The 15,582-nt window shown below is 42.3% G+C and overlaps 1 protein-coding gene across 5 annotated transcripts in view; it reads right to left on the bottom strand.

Moving 5' to 3' along the window:
• Positions 1 to 15,582, bottom strand: part of LOC122550794 (NEDD4-binding protein 2-like 2) — a 62,031-nt gene that overhangs the window by 34,952 nt on the left and 11,497 nt on the right. For all 5 annotated transcript variants that reach the window (XM_043692061.1, XM_043692059.1, XM_043692058.1 and 2 more), the window contains exons 3-4: positions 12,926 to 13,050; positions 4,788 to 4,876 (exon numbers count right to left, since the gene is read on the bottom strand). In XM_043692061.1, the coding sequence (XP_043547996.1) occupies positions 4,788 to 4,876; positions 12,926 to 13,050 (214 nt within the window). The remainder of the gene's footprint in view (positions 1 to 4,787; positions 4,877 to 12,925; positions 13,051 to 15,582) is intronic.

Raw genomic sequence — 15,582 nt, forward strand, 5'->3', positions numbered from 1 at the left:
GGGTAATCTTGAAGCACTAATCTTTCAGTTAACGGGCAAGCACATTGAACACCTGCACCACAAACAAACATTAGTTCCTTAGGGAGTGAGGTCTGCAGTCCAACCATCTTCAGCTGCTTCATCAACAATTTCGCCTCCATCATAATGTCAGAAGTGAGGTTGATCACTGATGAATGCACAACATTCAGCTTCATTTACAACTCTTCAGATACTGAAGCAGTCCATAACCAAATGCAGTAAGACCTGGACGATATCCGGCTTGGGCTATAAGGTGGTAAGTGACACTTGCACTGTACAAATGTCAGGCAATCAACTAGGAGAAAGTGAGGACTGCAGATGCTGGAGATCAGAGTCGAGTGTGTTGCTGGAAAAGCACAGCAGGTGAGGCCGCATCCAAGGAGCAGGAAAATTGACATTTCGGGCCAGAGCCCTTCATCAGGAATGTCAGGCAATGACCATCTCCAATGAGACATAATCTAACCACTGCCACTATTCAATGGCTTTACCAAAGAAACAGGAGCAGGCCATCCAGCTCTTTGAGCCTGCTCTATTATTCCATACGATCATGGCTAATCATCTTACTCAGTACCCTGTTCCTGCTTCTGCCCCATACCTTTTAATCCATGTCAGCTCAAGAACTACATCTAACTCCTTCTTGAGAGCAATTACTGTTATGGCCTCAACTGCTTTCAGTGGCAGAGAACTCCACAGGCTCAGTACTCTGGGTGAAGAAATCTGTCCTCATCGCAGTCCTAAAATACCCTATCCTGTATCCTTAGACTGTGACCCTGGTGTTAGACTTCCCAGTTATCAAGAACACCCCTCTAGTCTATCTTATCTGGAATTGCATATGTTTCTATCCCCTCTTTTATTCTTCTAAACTCCAGTGAATATCATTCCAACTCATTTAGCAGTATAGATTTAGTTGGTCTCCATGTGTCTGCCATTCCTGCAATTAACCTGATGAACCTTAACTGCACTACCGCCATAGTCAGAACATTCTTCCTAAGATACAAGAGATGAAAACTGCGCACAATAGTCCAGGGTCTTACCAAGGGCCTGTACAACTGGAGCAAAACTCCTCTGTATAAATCACCTCACTATGAAGGCCAACATACCATTTGTCTTCTTCATCACCTGTTGGACCTCGTGTGTACTGTCAGCGACAGGTATGCAAGGATACAGGTGTTTTGTTGCACCTCACTCTTTCACATTCTATTACCATCCAAATAATAACCTGCCTTCCTATTTTTGTCACCGAAGTAGATAACCTCATATTCATTCATGTTATACTTCATCTGCCATGAATTGGCCCATGCACTCACCTTATCCAAACCACACTGATGCATCTCTGCATCCTCCTTAACAATTCATCCTCCCACTCAGTTTTGTGTTGTCTGCAGAGATATTAATTTATTTGATGGAACTAAATGTAATGTATGTTGCGAACAGCTGGGGTCCAAGCACTAATCTTCACTGTACCACACTAGTCCTTACCTGCCACTTAAAACAGAACCTGTTTATTCCTCCTCTTTATTTCCTGCCTACCAACTAGTTCTCTATCCATTTTACCTCATGTACTTTAAATTATGTGCGCTAATTTCTTATATTGGATCTTATTGAATGCTTTCTGAAAATGCAAATAAACCATATCCTTACCCAGTGAAGCAGTTTTTAAGGCAAAGATATTTAGATTTTGAACAGTAAAGGAATTAAGGTTTATGGTGGGCAGGTAGGTAAGTGGAGCTGAGTCCACGAAAAGATCAGCCATGATCTTATTGAATAGCGGAGTAGGCTTGATGGGCCAAATGGCCTACATCTCCTATTTCTTATGTACTTACATTCCCCTTTATCAACTGTATTATTTACAATCTCAAAGAATTCCAACAGATTTGTCAAGCATCATTTCCCTTTTTGTAAATCCTTGCTGGCTCTGTCCAAACCTGTCATTCTTTTCTAATCTTTTATGATGGATTCTCCCACAGTGACTGGATTACACCTCCTCCCACCCTGCAAAAATGCTATCCCTTACTCCCAATTCCTCCACCAGATGGGCTCCCAGGAGGACCAGTTCCACCACAGAACACACCAGATGGCCTCTTCTTTGAAGACCACCATACCCCCTCCAACGCATCGCATCCACGTCCCGCACCTCTGCCCTCTAACCCCATCCCTCCAATCACAAGGACAGAACCCCCTGCCCCTCACCTTCCACCCACCAATCTCTGTATACATCTCATCAGCCAACATTTCCGCCACCTACAAACAGACCCCATCACTAGAGATATATTTCCCTCCTATCCCTATCCACTTTCTGTAAAGACCATTCCCTCCGTGACTACCAGGTCAATACCACGCCCCTGTCAACCCACCCTCCCTTCCTGGCACCTTCCCCTGCCACCGCAGGAAATGCAAAACCTGCGCCCACACCAACCCCACCACACCCCCCCACCCCGCCCCTCAGTTTTGTCCAAGGCCCCAAAGAGCCTTCCACATCCATTAAAGTCTCACCTGCACTTCCACACGTTATTTATTGTATCCGTTGCTCCCAATGCGGTCTCCTCTGCATTGGGGAGACTGGATACCTAAATGCATTGCACTTCAGAGAAGACCTCTGGGACACCCGCGCCAATCAACACCACTGCTCCCTCCCACTCTGCCAGGGACATGCAGGTCCTGGGCCTCCTCCACCACCACTCCCTTACCACCCGATGCCTGGAGAAAGAACACCTCATCTTCCATCTCGGGACCCTTCAATCCCATGGCATCAACGCGGACTTCGCTGGTTTCCTAATTTCAGCCACCCCCGCTACCTTACCCCAGTTCCAACCTTCCAGCTCAGCACCATTCTTATGAACTGTCCCACCTCTCATTCTTCTTTCCCACCTATCCGCTCCACCCTCCTCTCTGACTCATCACCTTTACCTCCACCTCTGTCCAACTACAGCACTCAGCTACCTTCTCCCCAGCCCCAGCCCCACCCCCCCCACCCCGCCCTCCCATTTCTCTCCACCCCAGAGGCTCCCAGCCTCATTCCTGATGAAGGGCTCTTGCCCAAAATATTGATTTTCCTACTCCTCAGATGCAGCCTGAACTAATCTGCAGTACCCACATTCATCTCGCATTTCCCTACTACCGATATCAGGCTACCTAGCTCATAATTTCCTGTTTCGTCTTACCTCCTTTTTCAAAAAAGTGCGATTACATGATCCACTGTCCAATTCATGGGAACAGTTCTCGAGTCTAAAGAATCTTCAAAGAGGGCCACAAATGCATCCACTATTTCTCAGGCCATTTCCTAAGTACTCTGGGATGTAGATTATGTGGTCCTGGGCATTTGAAAGCCTTTAATCCCATAAATTTCCCCAATGCCATTTCCTACTAATACTCTTTCCCTTAGTTCCTCTTTCTCACTAGATTGTGTTCCTCAACATTCTTGGGATGTTATTTAGTGCTCCATTGCAGTATGTATTCAACAGGTATGCTGTCTCTTTGTTCTCCATAATAACTTCCCTTGTGTCTGACTACTAAGGGACTTATATTTGTCTACACTATTGTTAGTCCCTTCACATTTTTGTGAAAGCTTTTAAAGTTAGTTTGTATGTTTCCTGTAAGTTTACTCTCTTACTCTATTTTTCCCCACATAATCAACTTCTTTGTCCTCCTGTGCTGAAATCGAAACTACTCCCAATCCTCAGCAATGTTGCTTTTTTGGCCAACTTGTATGGCCCTTCTCTGGATATAATATCTTGTTAGCTATAGCAATGTCACCTTTCAATGTTATTTTTATCCCAGAGGGGAATGAATGCTCTTTAAGTATTTACCATTGCCTATCCATTGTCACTCCTTAATCTGTCATCACCAGTTCTCAACGCTTACTATCACTGATTCCCCCACTATCAACATCCTGTGACCTGAAACTTAACTGGATGAGCTACATAATGAGCTGTTCGGAGACTGGGAAACCTAGAGCAGATAAATCCCCTCCTGACTCCCCAAAGCCTGCCCATTATCTACCAAACACAGCTCAGGAGTGTGATGGAATACTCTCCACTTGTTTCGTAGATGCAGCTCCAACAATACTCAAGAAGCTTGACACCATTCAGGACAAAGCAGCTCATTTGACAGGCACCATAGCTACATCCCTTCATCACCAAAGGTCAGTAGCAGCTGTGTGCACCATTTACAACATGCACTGAAGCAATTCACCAAAGCTCCTGAAGCAAAAACTTCCAAATCCACAACAATTTCCATCTTGAAGGACAATGGCGGCAGGTACACGGGAACACCACCAACTACAAGTTCCCTCCAAGCTGTTAATGATCCAGACTTGGAAATATATCGATGTTCTTTCAATGTCACTTGGCAGAATTCTGGAATTCCCTCCCTCAGGGCATTGAGAGTCTACCAATAGCATTGGGACTGAAACAGCTGAAGACAGCTCACCACCACCTTCTCATGGGCAACACAGAATGCACACTAAATGCAGCCCCAACCAGCAACACCCACATCTGGGATTGAATAAAATAAATTTTAAAAACTCTTTCAAACATTGTTTTTAAAAACTGCTTTCTCTCACTTCAGTCCCCAGTTTTTAACCCACAAAAATAGAGAGAGTTCTTCCAGTAGTGTGAGTCAACCTTACAAGTGTCAAGTGTTTACATACAAAGCTGTATGAAGTAAATGCATCCTTTCTATAAAAATGCTCATTTAATTTCCAATGACAAGTAGCCAGAAACAACAGACATTTACTTCTAGCATATTTCACAAGTACACATACAACTTACCATTTGCGCATATGGTTTCATTTCCCATGCCTGGATATTAGTATTATCTATAATTATAGGTGATCTGCCTTCATCCATTGACTGTTTAGCTGTTTGAAAAAAATATGAATTACATTTGTGTCAGAAACATAATTTATTTATAACTGAAGTGTTTCTCTTTATTTAAAATGTAATTCTTAACAGAATTGAAAACTTCCATTCTCTCTCATCAATGCTCTCTCATATTCTCAACACTTACCAAAGCTTTTGGTTTGGAGGTGTTGGTTGGACTGGCATGTATAAAGTTAAAAATCACACAATCCCAGGTTCTAGTCCACCAGGTTTATTTGGAAGCACTAGCTTTCAGAGTGCTGCTCCTTGATCAGGTGGTTGTGGAGAATAAGATCGTAAGACATGGAATTTATAGCAAAAGTTTATTATGTGATGTAACAAATTATATATTGAAAAAGATCTGGATTGTTTGTGAAGTCTCTTACCTTTTAGGATTACCATTGTGGTTTCAGTTCTTTCATGTGTAAATCCCAGAACTTTTTAAAGTTACATTCTCAAGTGAACTTTAACAATAGATGCCATGTCAGCTGAGATAACGCATTCAAGGTATGAGGCTGTCTGTACCCCAATTTTCAGACTGATTCTATTTCTAAGAAAGGGATTTACAGAATCTTACATGGATTTATGCAATTTTTGAGTAAAATATAATTCTCCAAATACAAATTCATCCCACAAACTCGTGTGTGTGTGTGTGTGTATGTGTTGGGGAGGTATGAGTGTCTATGAGAGTATGTGTGTATGTGAGAGAGTGAGAGTGTAAAGGGGTAAAAATCTATGCGAGGATGCATGTGTGGGTGAGAGTATGGGAGTGTATGTGTGTGAGAGTATGGGAGTGTATGTGTGAACGTCGGAGACAGAGGGTCTGTAGGAGTGCGTGCGCCCGTGCCTATGCTTCTGTGTGTATCTGTGTGTGTAGGAGTGTGTCTGCGTGCATGCGTGTGTATGTATGGTGTAGTGCAGTGGGGTCACCTGTAGTGTGATATGAACCCAAGGTTCCGATTGAGGCCACCCCCATAAGTACCAAACTTGGTAATCAGCCCCGCTCGGCCACTTTGCGTTGCTGTCTGTCCCGAAGTCTGCCTTGGAGAATGGTTACCCAAAGGTCCGAGGTTGAATATCCTGGACCGCTGAAGTGTTCTCCGACTGTAAGAAAACACTCTTGGCTAATGATTGTTGTGTAGTGTCCATTCATCCATTGCCATAGCCTCTGCTTGGTCTTGCCAATGTACCATGCCTCAGGGCATCCTTGCCTGCAGCATATAAGATAGACAATGTTGGCAGAGTCACAAGTACCTGCCACATACATGGTGTAATGGTGGTATCTGTGTCGACATTCTGACACGTCTTGCAGCGACTATCATGACAAGGTTGAATGGTGTTGTCCTGAAAGCAGAGCAGTTTGCTGCAAACAATGCAGCAATGATCTCTTTGTGGTTTGGTGGTTGTTTAATAGGTGAGAAGTGGAGACATGGGGAAGGTCTTGGTGAGGTGCTCATCTTCACTGAAAATGTGTTGCAGGCTGCGAAGAACATGGCACAGTTTTTCGGCCCCTGGGAAGTCCTGTCAGCTGCAGCAGTCTGTCTCCTGAGGTTGTCATTATGGTTTATTGCTGTGGCATGTTGGAACTGGTAGTCGATGAGTTGAGTGTCGTACCCCGTTCATACGAAGGCATCCTTGAGTACTTCCAAGTGCCCATCACGTTCTCCTCATCTGAACAGATCCTGTCGGTGCATACGGCTTGTCCATAGGGAATGGCTGTTTTCATGTGTTTTGGGAGGAAGCTGGAGAAGTGTAGCATCGTGGGGTTGTGGTAGAGAGTGAGGTGCTGAGGTGCCCATCCTTGATGGAGATGCATGTGTCCAAGAATGAGACAGATACTGGATGAGTTTGATGGTGGGATGAAACTCATTGATATCATTGTGTGGTTGTTTTCAGTAACTCCTCGCCATGGGTCCAGAGGAAAAAATGTCATCAATATACCTGTGTATAGTGTTGGTTGGAGGTCCTGCATAGAGAAGGCTTGTTCGAACCTGTGCATGAAAATGTTGGCATATTGGGGTGCAAATTTGGTCCCCTTGGCTGTTCTGTGTGTCTGGATGAAGAACTGGTTGTGAAATGTGAAAACCTTGTGGTTGAGGACAAAGAAGATAAGTTGTAGAAAGGTGCTTGGAGTTTGGCAGTTGTTGGTGTGGAGTACTGAGGGTGTTGTCGTGATGCCATTGTGGGGGATGCTAGTGTAGAGTACTGAAACGTCCATTGTGACAAGGAATATTTCTGGTTCGACTGGTCCGTGGGTGCTGAGCTTCTGTATGAAATCTGTAGTGTCATGACAGAAGCTGCGGGTCCCCTGTATAATTGGGTTCAAGATGCCTTTGACATAGCCAGAAAGGTTCTCACGCAGGGTCCCATTGCCTGATACGATGGAACATCCTGGTGTGGTGGCTTTATGTATCTTCATAAGGCAGTAGAAGTCGTCTACGCAAGAAGTATTTGAGATGAGGGTGCGTAGGGAGCTCTGAAGGACTGGATCCAAAGTCCTGATCAATGTGTTTAGTTACAGGTGTGCTCTTTCGTCAGATCAGCCAGTAGTTGCCTGTAGTGTTCCTGGTTGTTCAATTGTCAGTACACTTCATTGCAGTAATCTGTTCTATTCTGAATGACAATGACTCCTACTTTATCTGCTATTCCCTGGTGCATTCTTGCAGGCAACACCTTGATCATAGTCCATTTACTAATCAATCAATACCCTGTTCCAAATTTGGTTTACTTGCATTTTCCTAATGTATGCAAGATGAAAAACTTTGACTAAATGTTTTTTCCAGCTACTCAATCTTTTAACATTTAATACACAATTCCTCCAACAATATTGTGCTCATATAAAGCTATATGTACCAGATTTTTAAAATAAAGATTTGATTCAAATCCCTCATGGCAGTCTGTTATCTACGTCTCCACAGCATTAGCCTCGTCCTGTGGACTACCAGTCCAGTAACATTACAACTGTGCCAACGTCTCCCCTAATAAGAGAAACATCTGCCCACAAGGTATACAAACTTATATTTCTCACCAACAATTGCAGTTTTTTTTCCATTCTTCCAACCTTCCATCACTGTGGTAAAAGGGAGCAATCCCCTCGAGACGGTGGCTCAGGTGATTAGCACTGCTTCCTCACAGTGCCAGAGACCCGGGCTCAATTCCCGCCTTAGGCAACTGGCTGTGTGGAGTTTGCACATTCACCCCGTGTCTGCGTGGGTTTCCTCCGGGTGCTCCGGTTTCCTCCCACAGTCCAAAGATATGCAGGTTGGGTGAATTGGCCGTAGTGTTAGGTGGATTAGTCAGGGGTAAATATAGGGATGTGGGTTTCTCTTCGAAGTGCCTGTTTCCACACTGTAGGTAATCTAATCTAATCTAATTAAACAAAACACCCAAAGAACATAGTCTAAACGAACTAAGTAACATTTCGGACTTTCTAGAGCTAGAAAAATTTCATATCGAAGTTCACTAGACAATCATCAAATTCTAAAACCCTGTGTAAAAGCACAGGATGAAGTACCAGAAAATTAAGGTCACACGCATAAGGTTATTATTGATAAACAAATTCTTCTGGCCTGAATTGAGAAAAGAGTGATAATTAAGATTGAGACATTTTCTTTTAAAAAACTAGCTTCACTGTTAGCTATCATTACATATTTGAAACTAACTTGAAAGAATCTACACCATTTTCATGACAGCATCAAGCTTACACATTATCTAATTTCTATATAATTAATCTGATTCAAAACTGAAAGTCAAACAATCTTAACTATAGTCACAAATAACTTCTTGCATCTATCCTGAATTTTTCATTGTTTAACCAATGCAATGCCAACCTTGCTTGCAGTTTTAAACAAAGCACTGTTCTAAACCAAGTAGTATGAAAAAAAGATGCAGAACACTGCAGAATACAGTTTACAGGTTATATACCCAAGTTTCAGTGCAAGTTATTAGAAGCTGAGGCTGTTTGTCTTTTTGGAAAAATCTACAATTGGGGTCACAAATTAACAATTAAAGATCATCCTTTTAAGTTGGAAATGAAGGATACTTTTCCCAGAGGATCCTGTGACTTTGCAATTCTCCACCCCAGAGAGGAGTGGAGGTGACATCATTGAATATATTCAAAGTTAAGTTCGATAGATTTTGGAACAACAATAAAAGTTCAAAGGCCACAATCTAATCAGTCACAATCTCACTGAATAGCAGAACAGCCTTAATGTCCAAGGGGGTCAACTCCATCTCCGATGATCACAACACGAAAAGGCAGTGAAACCTGTATCGAACAGGCTATTGTGGTGAAACTCACCAGATAATTATTCAATGGGTTAGCACAGTTTAAAGAAAAGGTAGATCCCTGTGGTTTATGTTCAACAAAGAATTGGGCAATTACAAAGTTAACAGAATCATATTAGAAGAGAGAGTCTCCATATGAATAGAAGCTATATTAGATTCAGTATTTATGTACAGTACAGAAGCAAACAAACCAAATAGAATAAATCTCAGACTAAGCATTTTGCTAAACTGAAATCAAATATATTCACGATAGTAACAGTCAAGTGTTCAATTCTAAACAGTGCTGGAGAAATGCCTGACAACGTCTGTCGAGAGGAAAACAATTGTGACTTCAATATAGTAAAGGGAAAGTTGCCATAGTCCTAACAGAACATAGAAGTGCTCTCTCATTATAGACAGATGACTGGTGGTAGCTTAACCTGAGGTTCACCATGCCTCAAGTGATGGAAGATGCATCTAAGGAGAGTCCTTTACAGTAACCTTGGAGTGTGGGAATTGAACCCATGTCACTGGCATTCCTCTGCATCACAAACCAGCCATCCAGCCCTCTTTCCTCAGTTATGGGAATCAAAGGAGAAAGTAATTCAGGTAGAATTATAAAGGAAAGGTTGGAAAATGCAATTTACTCAGTATGACAAAGGAATGAGTAAGTGATGATCTTAAGTTGAGAAAAATAATAAATAAAAGGATTAAGTTGTATAGTCTCTCTCAAACTCTACCCGATGGGTAAACTGATAAAATAAATTCAACTCTCATATCAAAACGCTTCTTCAGGGAAACAGATCTCAACACCTGGCTGTTGAACAGCTGACGTGCTCATTTAACCCAATGACAGCCTCGTAGGCTGAGTACAAATGACATATGTATCACTTGCAAACAGCTTCATACCATGAACTACAAAATCCAGCTTCAATTCTGGAGCTCAGTAGCTTGAATATAAAATTAGCTCAAAAAAGAACTCCACAGTAAGTACATACTTCGAAACCAATACATGTCAAAATTGCATTGATTATAATATTCCAAAATATCCTTGACTCTGGAAAGGTTCCAGTGGATTGGAAATATATGTTAATATATTGCCCTTACCCAAAAAGGGAAGAAGACGGAAAGTATGAAACCATAGACCAATTAGTTTAATATCTGCCATTGGGATATTGTTAAAATCCATTTTTAAGGAAGTTGAAATGGGATATTTGCAAAGTTAAAACAAAAACATGCTGACTCTGATGGATTATATGAGGAGTAAGTCATGTTTGCTCAATTTGCTAGACACTTCAAAGATGTTACAAACAAAGTCGCTAATGGGGATCCTGTAGATATAGAACATATGGAGTTCCAGAAGGAGTTTGATAAGATGCTGCAGACAGGTTACACTAGGTTAGATCACACAGGGTTCGGGGTATTACATTAGCTTATAGAGGGGAATGGCTCACCAACAGAAAGCAGAGTGATGAGATAAAGGGGTCTTTTTTTACAGCAAGCTGTAACCAGTGGGGTGTCACACCAGTTTGGTGCTTGGGCCCCAAACTGTTCACAATTTGTATTAATGTCTTGGATGCAGAGATACAATCTATTATCACCAAAATTGCAGTTGACACCAAAATAAGTGGGAAAAACTAAGTTGCAATGAAGAAATAAAAAACATACAAATTGATATGGAGAGTTTTGGTGAATGGACTAAAATCTGGCAGACGGAGTTTGAAGTGGATTAGCGTGAGGTTATCCATTTTGGGTGGAAAAATAAAAAGGTACATTATCTAAATGGAGAGAATTCTCAAAATGCTTCAGTGCAGAGGGATCTGAGTATTCTTGTGTAGGAGCTGCAGAAAGCTAGTATTCAGGTATAGCAGATAATAAAGGAGGGAAAATGGAATTTTGGCATTTATTGCTACAGGAATGGAAACTGGAGATGAGGCCTGAGACAGATCAGCCAACTAGGCCATCTACATGTGGAACCAAAGGAGATAGGGGAGATCCTAAACAAATACTTTGCATCCGTATTTACAACGAAACCTCAATTATCCAAAGTACATGGGCAGGGAGTATTTCGTTGGGTTAATCGAATTCCGGGTAATAGAATGCTGGATAACAGAGTTTAGCCGTGCATTGGGACCTTGTGATCTTGCCGGATAATCAGACATTTAGATAATCGAATGCCGGATAATCGGGGTTCCTCTGTACTGTGGAGAAAGTTGCAGAAACTTGGGTAAATAAATTGTGCTGCCTTGGAAAGCGTCCAGATTACAGAAGAGGAGGTGCAGGAGATCTTAATGTATAAAGGTAGAAAAGTCCCTGGGAGTTGATCAGGTTTATTTCAGGAAATTATGGGTAGTTGGGGAAACAATTGTGTGGCCCTTCGCAAGGATATTTATATCATCGACAGCCATGGGTGAACTGCTGGAGACTGAAGGGTGACTAATGCGGTGCCATTATTTAAAATTGGCTGCAAGGAAAAGCCAGGGATCTATCGACTGGTGAGTTTGATGTTAGTGGTGATTAATATGTTGGACGGCATTCTGAGAGAGGGAGGTCATTCTGTGCATTTGGAAAGGCAAGGACTGATTACAGGTAGGCAGCCTGGGTTTCCGGATAGGATATCATGTCTCGTTAACGCAATTGAGTTTTTTCTGAAGAGGTGCCCAAGAAGATGGATGAAGGCAGAGTAGTAGATGTTGTCTACATGGACTAGCAAGGCCTTTGGCATGGTAACACCATGGTAGATTGTTGACTAAGTTAAATCTCACAGGATCCAAGAAGAGCTAGCCAATTAGATACAAAGTGGTTTGACAGTAGGAGACAGAGGGTTGTTATTCAGACTGAAGACCAGTGACCATCAGTCTGTCGCAAGGATCGGTGCTGGATCCAGTGTTTGTTTATATAAATGACAACAACAATGTGAATAAGAATACAGGAGGCATGGTTAGTAAGTTTGTAGATAATAGCAACATAGGTGGTATGGTGGACAATGAAGAAGGTTATCAAAGATTACAAAGGGATCAATGGAGCCAGTGGGCTGAGGAATGGTAGATGAAGTTTAATTTAGATAAATATGAGATGTTGCATTTTGGCAAGACAAGCCAGGGCAGGAATTAAACAGTTAATGGTAGGGCCCTGGGGAGTGTTCCGTAGTTCCATTAATAGCAGAACAGTTCCATTGACTCATCTAGACTCGATATAGTAGCCTGCTTTCTCTCTATGGATGCTGCCTGACCAACTGTCAACATGTTAAAGAGTTAATTTGTTCTGCTGACATGTAAGGAATTGGATGCCCCAGGGAGTGTGTTTTTAATGTCTTGCATGCAGGATGTGACAATCTAATAATACTCTGTAAATGCTGCAGTTTAAGGAATAACCTAACCACACACTATTTTAAGGAATTACCTAACCTAATCACTTTACATCGTTTTTGGGCAGCATGTGATACTATGAGGGAGTGGCAGGGGGTGGTGTCTTACATGTATGGCGGACTGTGATGTAAAACCCTGTATAAAGGGAGGACGGTTCCCTTGTTTGGGAAGAGTGTTAAGTGATCCCCCCAGAAGCTAGTACTTGCTTAAATAAATTGTGGCTGTTCACAGAAGTTGGTGTATTGCCGTTGCATCAAGCATGCAAGAATCACAAGAAGGGAACCTAACGCTGTGAGTTGTTTACAGTTCATTTTAGCTTTGACACATCTTGATCTGGGGTTTTCTGTTCAAACATAACAAAAAAAACCAAAATTCAAACAGATATTCAGACAGTGATAAACAGGTAACTCATACCTCTGTTCTGATTCCACTCATGAGCTTCTCCAAGGTAACTGGGGTCAAAACAGTAAACCCCATTCTGACAGAAATAATCATCTGTGCTTAATGCCACACCATTCGGACTTTGAGCTAAAAGCAACCTGTAAATAGAAATACTCAAGGTTGATTACATAAGTAGCTAAGTAAAACATACAGCACATTAAAGTCAATAATCTGTACCCAGAAGACTTTTTCTAAAAAAGTTTATCTACAGCAAATGATCAATGATATGAGAACACATTATGAAATTAACTGACATTACACCAAAATGTAATAATGAAAATTATGGGGTAATATATTTCAGAGTATGGGATGCAATTCTCAACATTATCTCAGTGTACCGAATTTTTAAAAGTCATGTCTTGCAGAAATGTTTTCCCCTTTAAGCATTTTAAAACTACAGCACATATTTGTTACAAAGTAGAAATGTCATCCATTTCATTTGCTGCCTTTCTCAATATCAAACATCAGTGTTCATTACTAGGAATTACAATGACATTTTCAACGAATATTAGTCCCCCAACCTCAGAGCCTGTTACGAATTCCTTCCCAAAATCCACAAATACCCACTCGTTCAGCCTGTTAGAACATAGAACATATTTATTAAATGGCCATTGGATAGATATATGGATGAAATGGGAATAATGTAGGTTAGACGGGCTTCAGATTGATTTCACAGGTCAGCGCAACATCGAGGGGCCACCGGGCCTGTACTAGAACATAGAACATTACAGCACAGTATAGGCCCTTTGGCCCTCTATGTGGCACCAACCTGTGAAACCAATCTGAAGCCCACCTAACCTACACTATTACATTACCATCCATATGTTTATCCTATGAGCATTTAAATGCCCTTAAAGTTGGCAAGTCTACTACTGTTGCAGGTAGGAAATACTCTGAGTAAAGAATCTACCTCTCCCACCTGTCCTATACCTATCACCCCTCAATTTAAAGCTATGTCCCCTTGTGCTAGCCATCTCCATCCGAGGAAAAAGGCTGTCCCTGTCCACCTTATCTAATCCTCTGATTATCTTGTATGTCTCTATTAAGTCACCTCTCAACCTTCTTCTCTCTAATTAAAATAGCCTCAAGTCCCTCAGGCTTTCCTCATTCGACCTTACCTCCATACCAGACAACATCCTGATAAATCTCCTCTGAATTCTCCTTCCTATAATGCAACGACCAGAACTGCACACAATACTCCAAGTGCAGCCACGAGTTCTGGACAGCTGCAACATGACCTCATGACTTTGAAACTCAATCCATCTACCAATTAAAGCTAATACACTGTATGCCTTCTTAACAACCCTATCAACCTGGGTGGCAACTTTCAGGGATCTATGCACATGGACACCAAGATCTCTTTGCTCATCCACACTACCAAGAATCTTACCAGTAGCCCAGTACTCTGTACTCCTGTTACTCATTCCGAAGTGAATCGCCTCACACTTTTCTGCATTAAACTCCATTTGCCACCTCTTAGCCCAGCTGTAGCTCATGTACATCCTTCTATAACCTGCAACAGCCTTCAGAACTATCCACGACTCCACAGACTTGAATGTCATCAGCAAATTTACTAACCCATCCTTCTACGCCCTCATCCAGGTAATTTATAAAACGACAAACAGCAGTGGCCCCAAAACAGATCTTTATGGTACACCACTAGTAACTGAACTCTAGGATGAACATTTCCCATCAACCACCACACACTGTCTTCTTTCAGCTAGCCAATTTCTGATCCAAGCCACTACATCACCCTCAATCCCATGCTTCCATATTTTCTGCAATAGCCCACCATGGGGAACCTGATCAAATGCTTTACTGAAATCTATATACACGAAATCAACCGCTTTACCCTCATCCACCTGTTTGGTCACCTTTTCAAAGAACTCAGTAAGGTTTGTGAGGCATGACCTACCCTTCACAAAACCGTGTTGACTATCTCTAATCAAATTATTCCTTTTTAGATGATAAATCTCTCTCTCAAAATCCTTTCAAACACTTTACCTACAACCAAAATAAGGCTCACTGGTCTATAATTACCTGGGTTGTCTCTATTCCCCTTCTTGAACAACAAGGGGACAACATTTGCTATCCTCCAGTCTTCTGAATTTATTCCTGTAGACAATAACAACATAAAGATCAAAGCCAAAGGCTCTGTAATCTCCTGTTGAAACTTTATTGCTGGAACAGCACAGCAGGTCAGGCAGCATCCAGGGAACAGGAGATTCGACGTTTCGGGCACAGGCCCTTCTTCAGGAATGAGCAGAGAGTGTTCAGCAGGAGAAGATAAAAGGTAGGGAGGAGGGACTTGGAGGAGGGGAGTTGGAAATGTGATAGGTGGAAAGAGGTCAAGGTGAGGGTGATAGGTCGGAGTAGGATGGAGGCGGAGAGGTCAACAAGAAGACTGCAGGTCAGGAAGGCGGTGCCAGGCGGGAGGGATTCGGCTGAGACAAGGGGGGGGGAGGGGGATGAAGAAACTGGTGAAGTCCAAGTTCATCCCCTGCGGTTGGAGGGTTCCCAGTCGGAAGATAAGACGCTCCTCCTCCGACCGTCGGGTTGTTGTGGTTTGGCGGTGGATGAGTCCAATGACCTGCATATCCTCGGTGGAGTGGGAGGAGGAGTTGAAATGC

The sequence above is a fragment of the Chiloscyllium plagiosum genome, chromosome 6, assembly GCF_004010195.1.
Source record: "Chiloscyllium plagiosum isolate BGI_BamShark_2017 chromosome 6, ASM401019v2, whole genome shotgun sequence".
Classification (NCBI taxonomy): Eukaryota; Metazoa; Chordata; class Chondrichthyes; order Orectolobiformes; family Hemiscylliidae; genus Chiloscyllium; species Chiloscyllium plagiosum.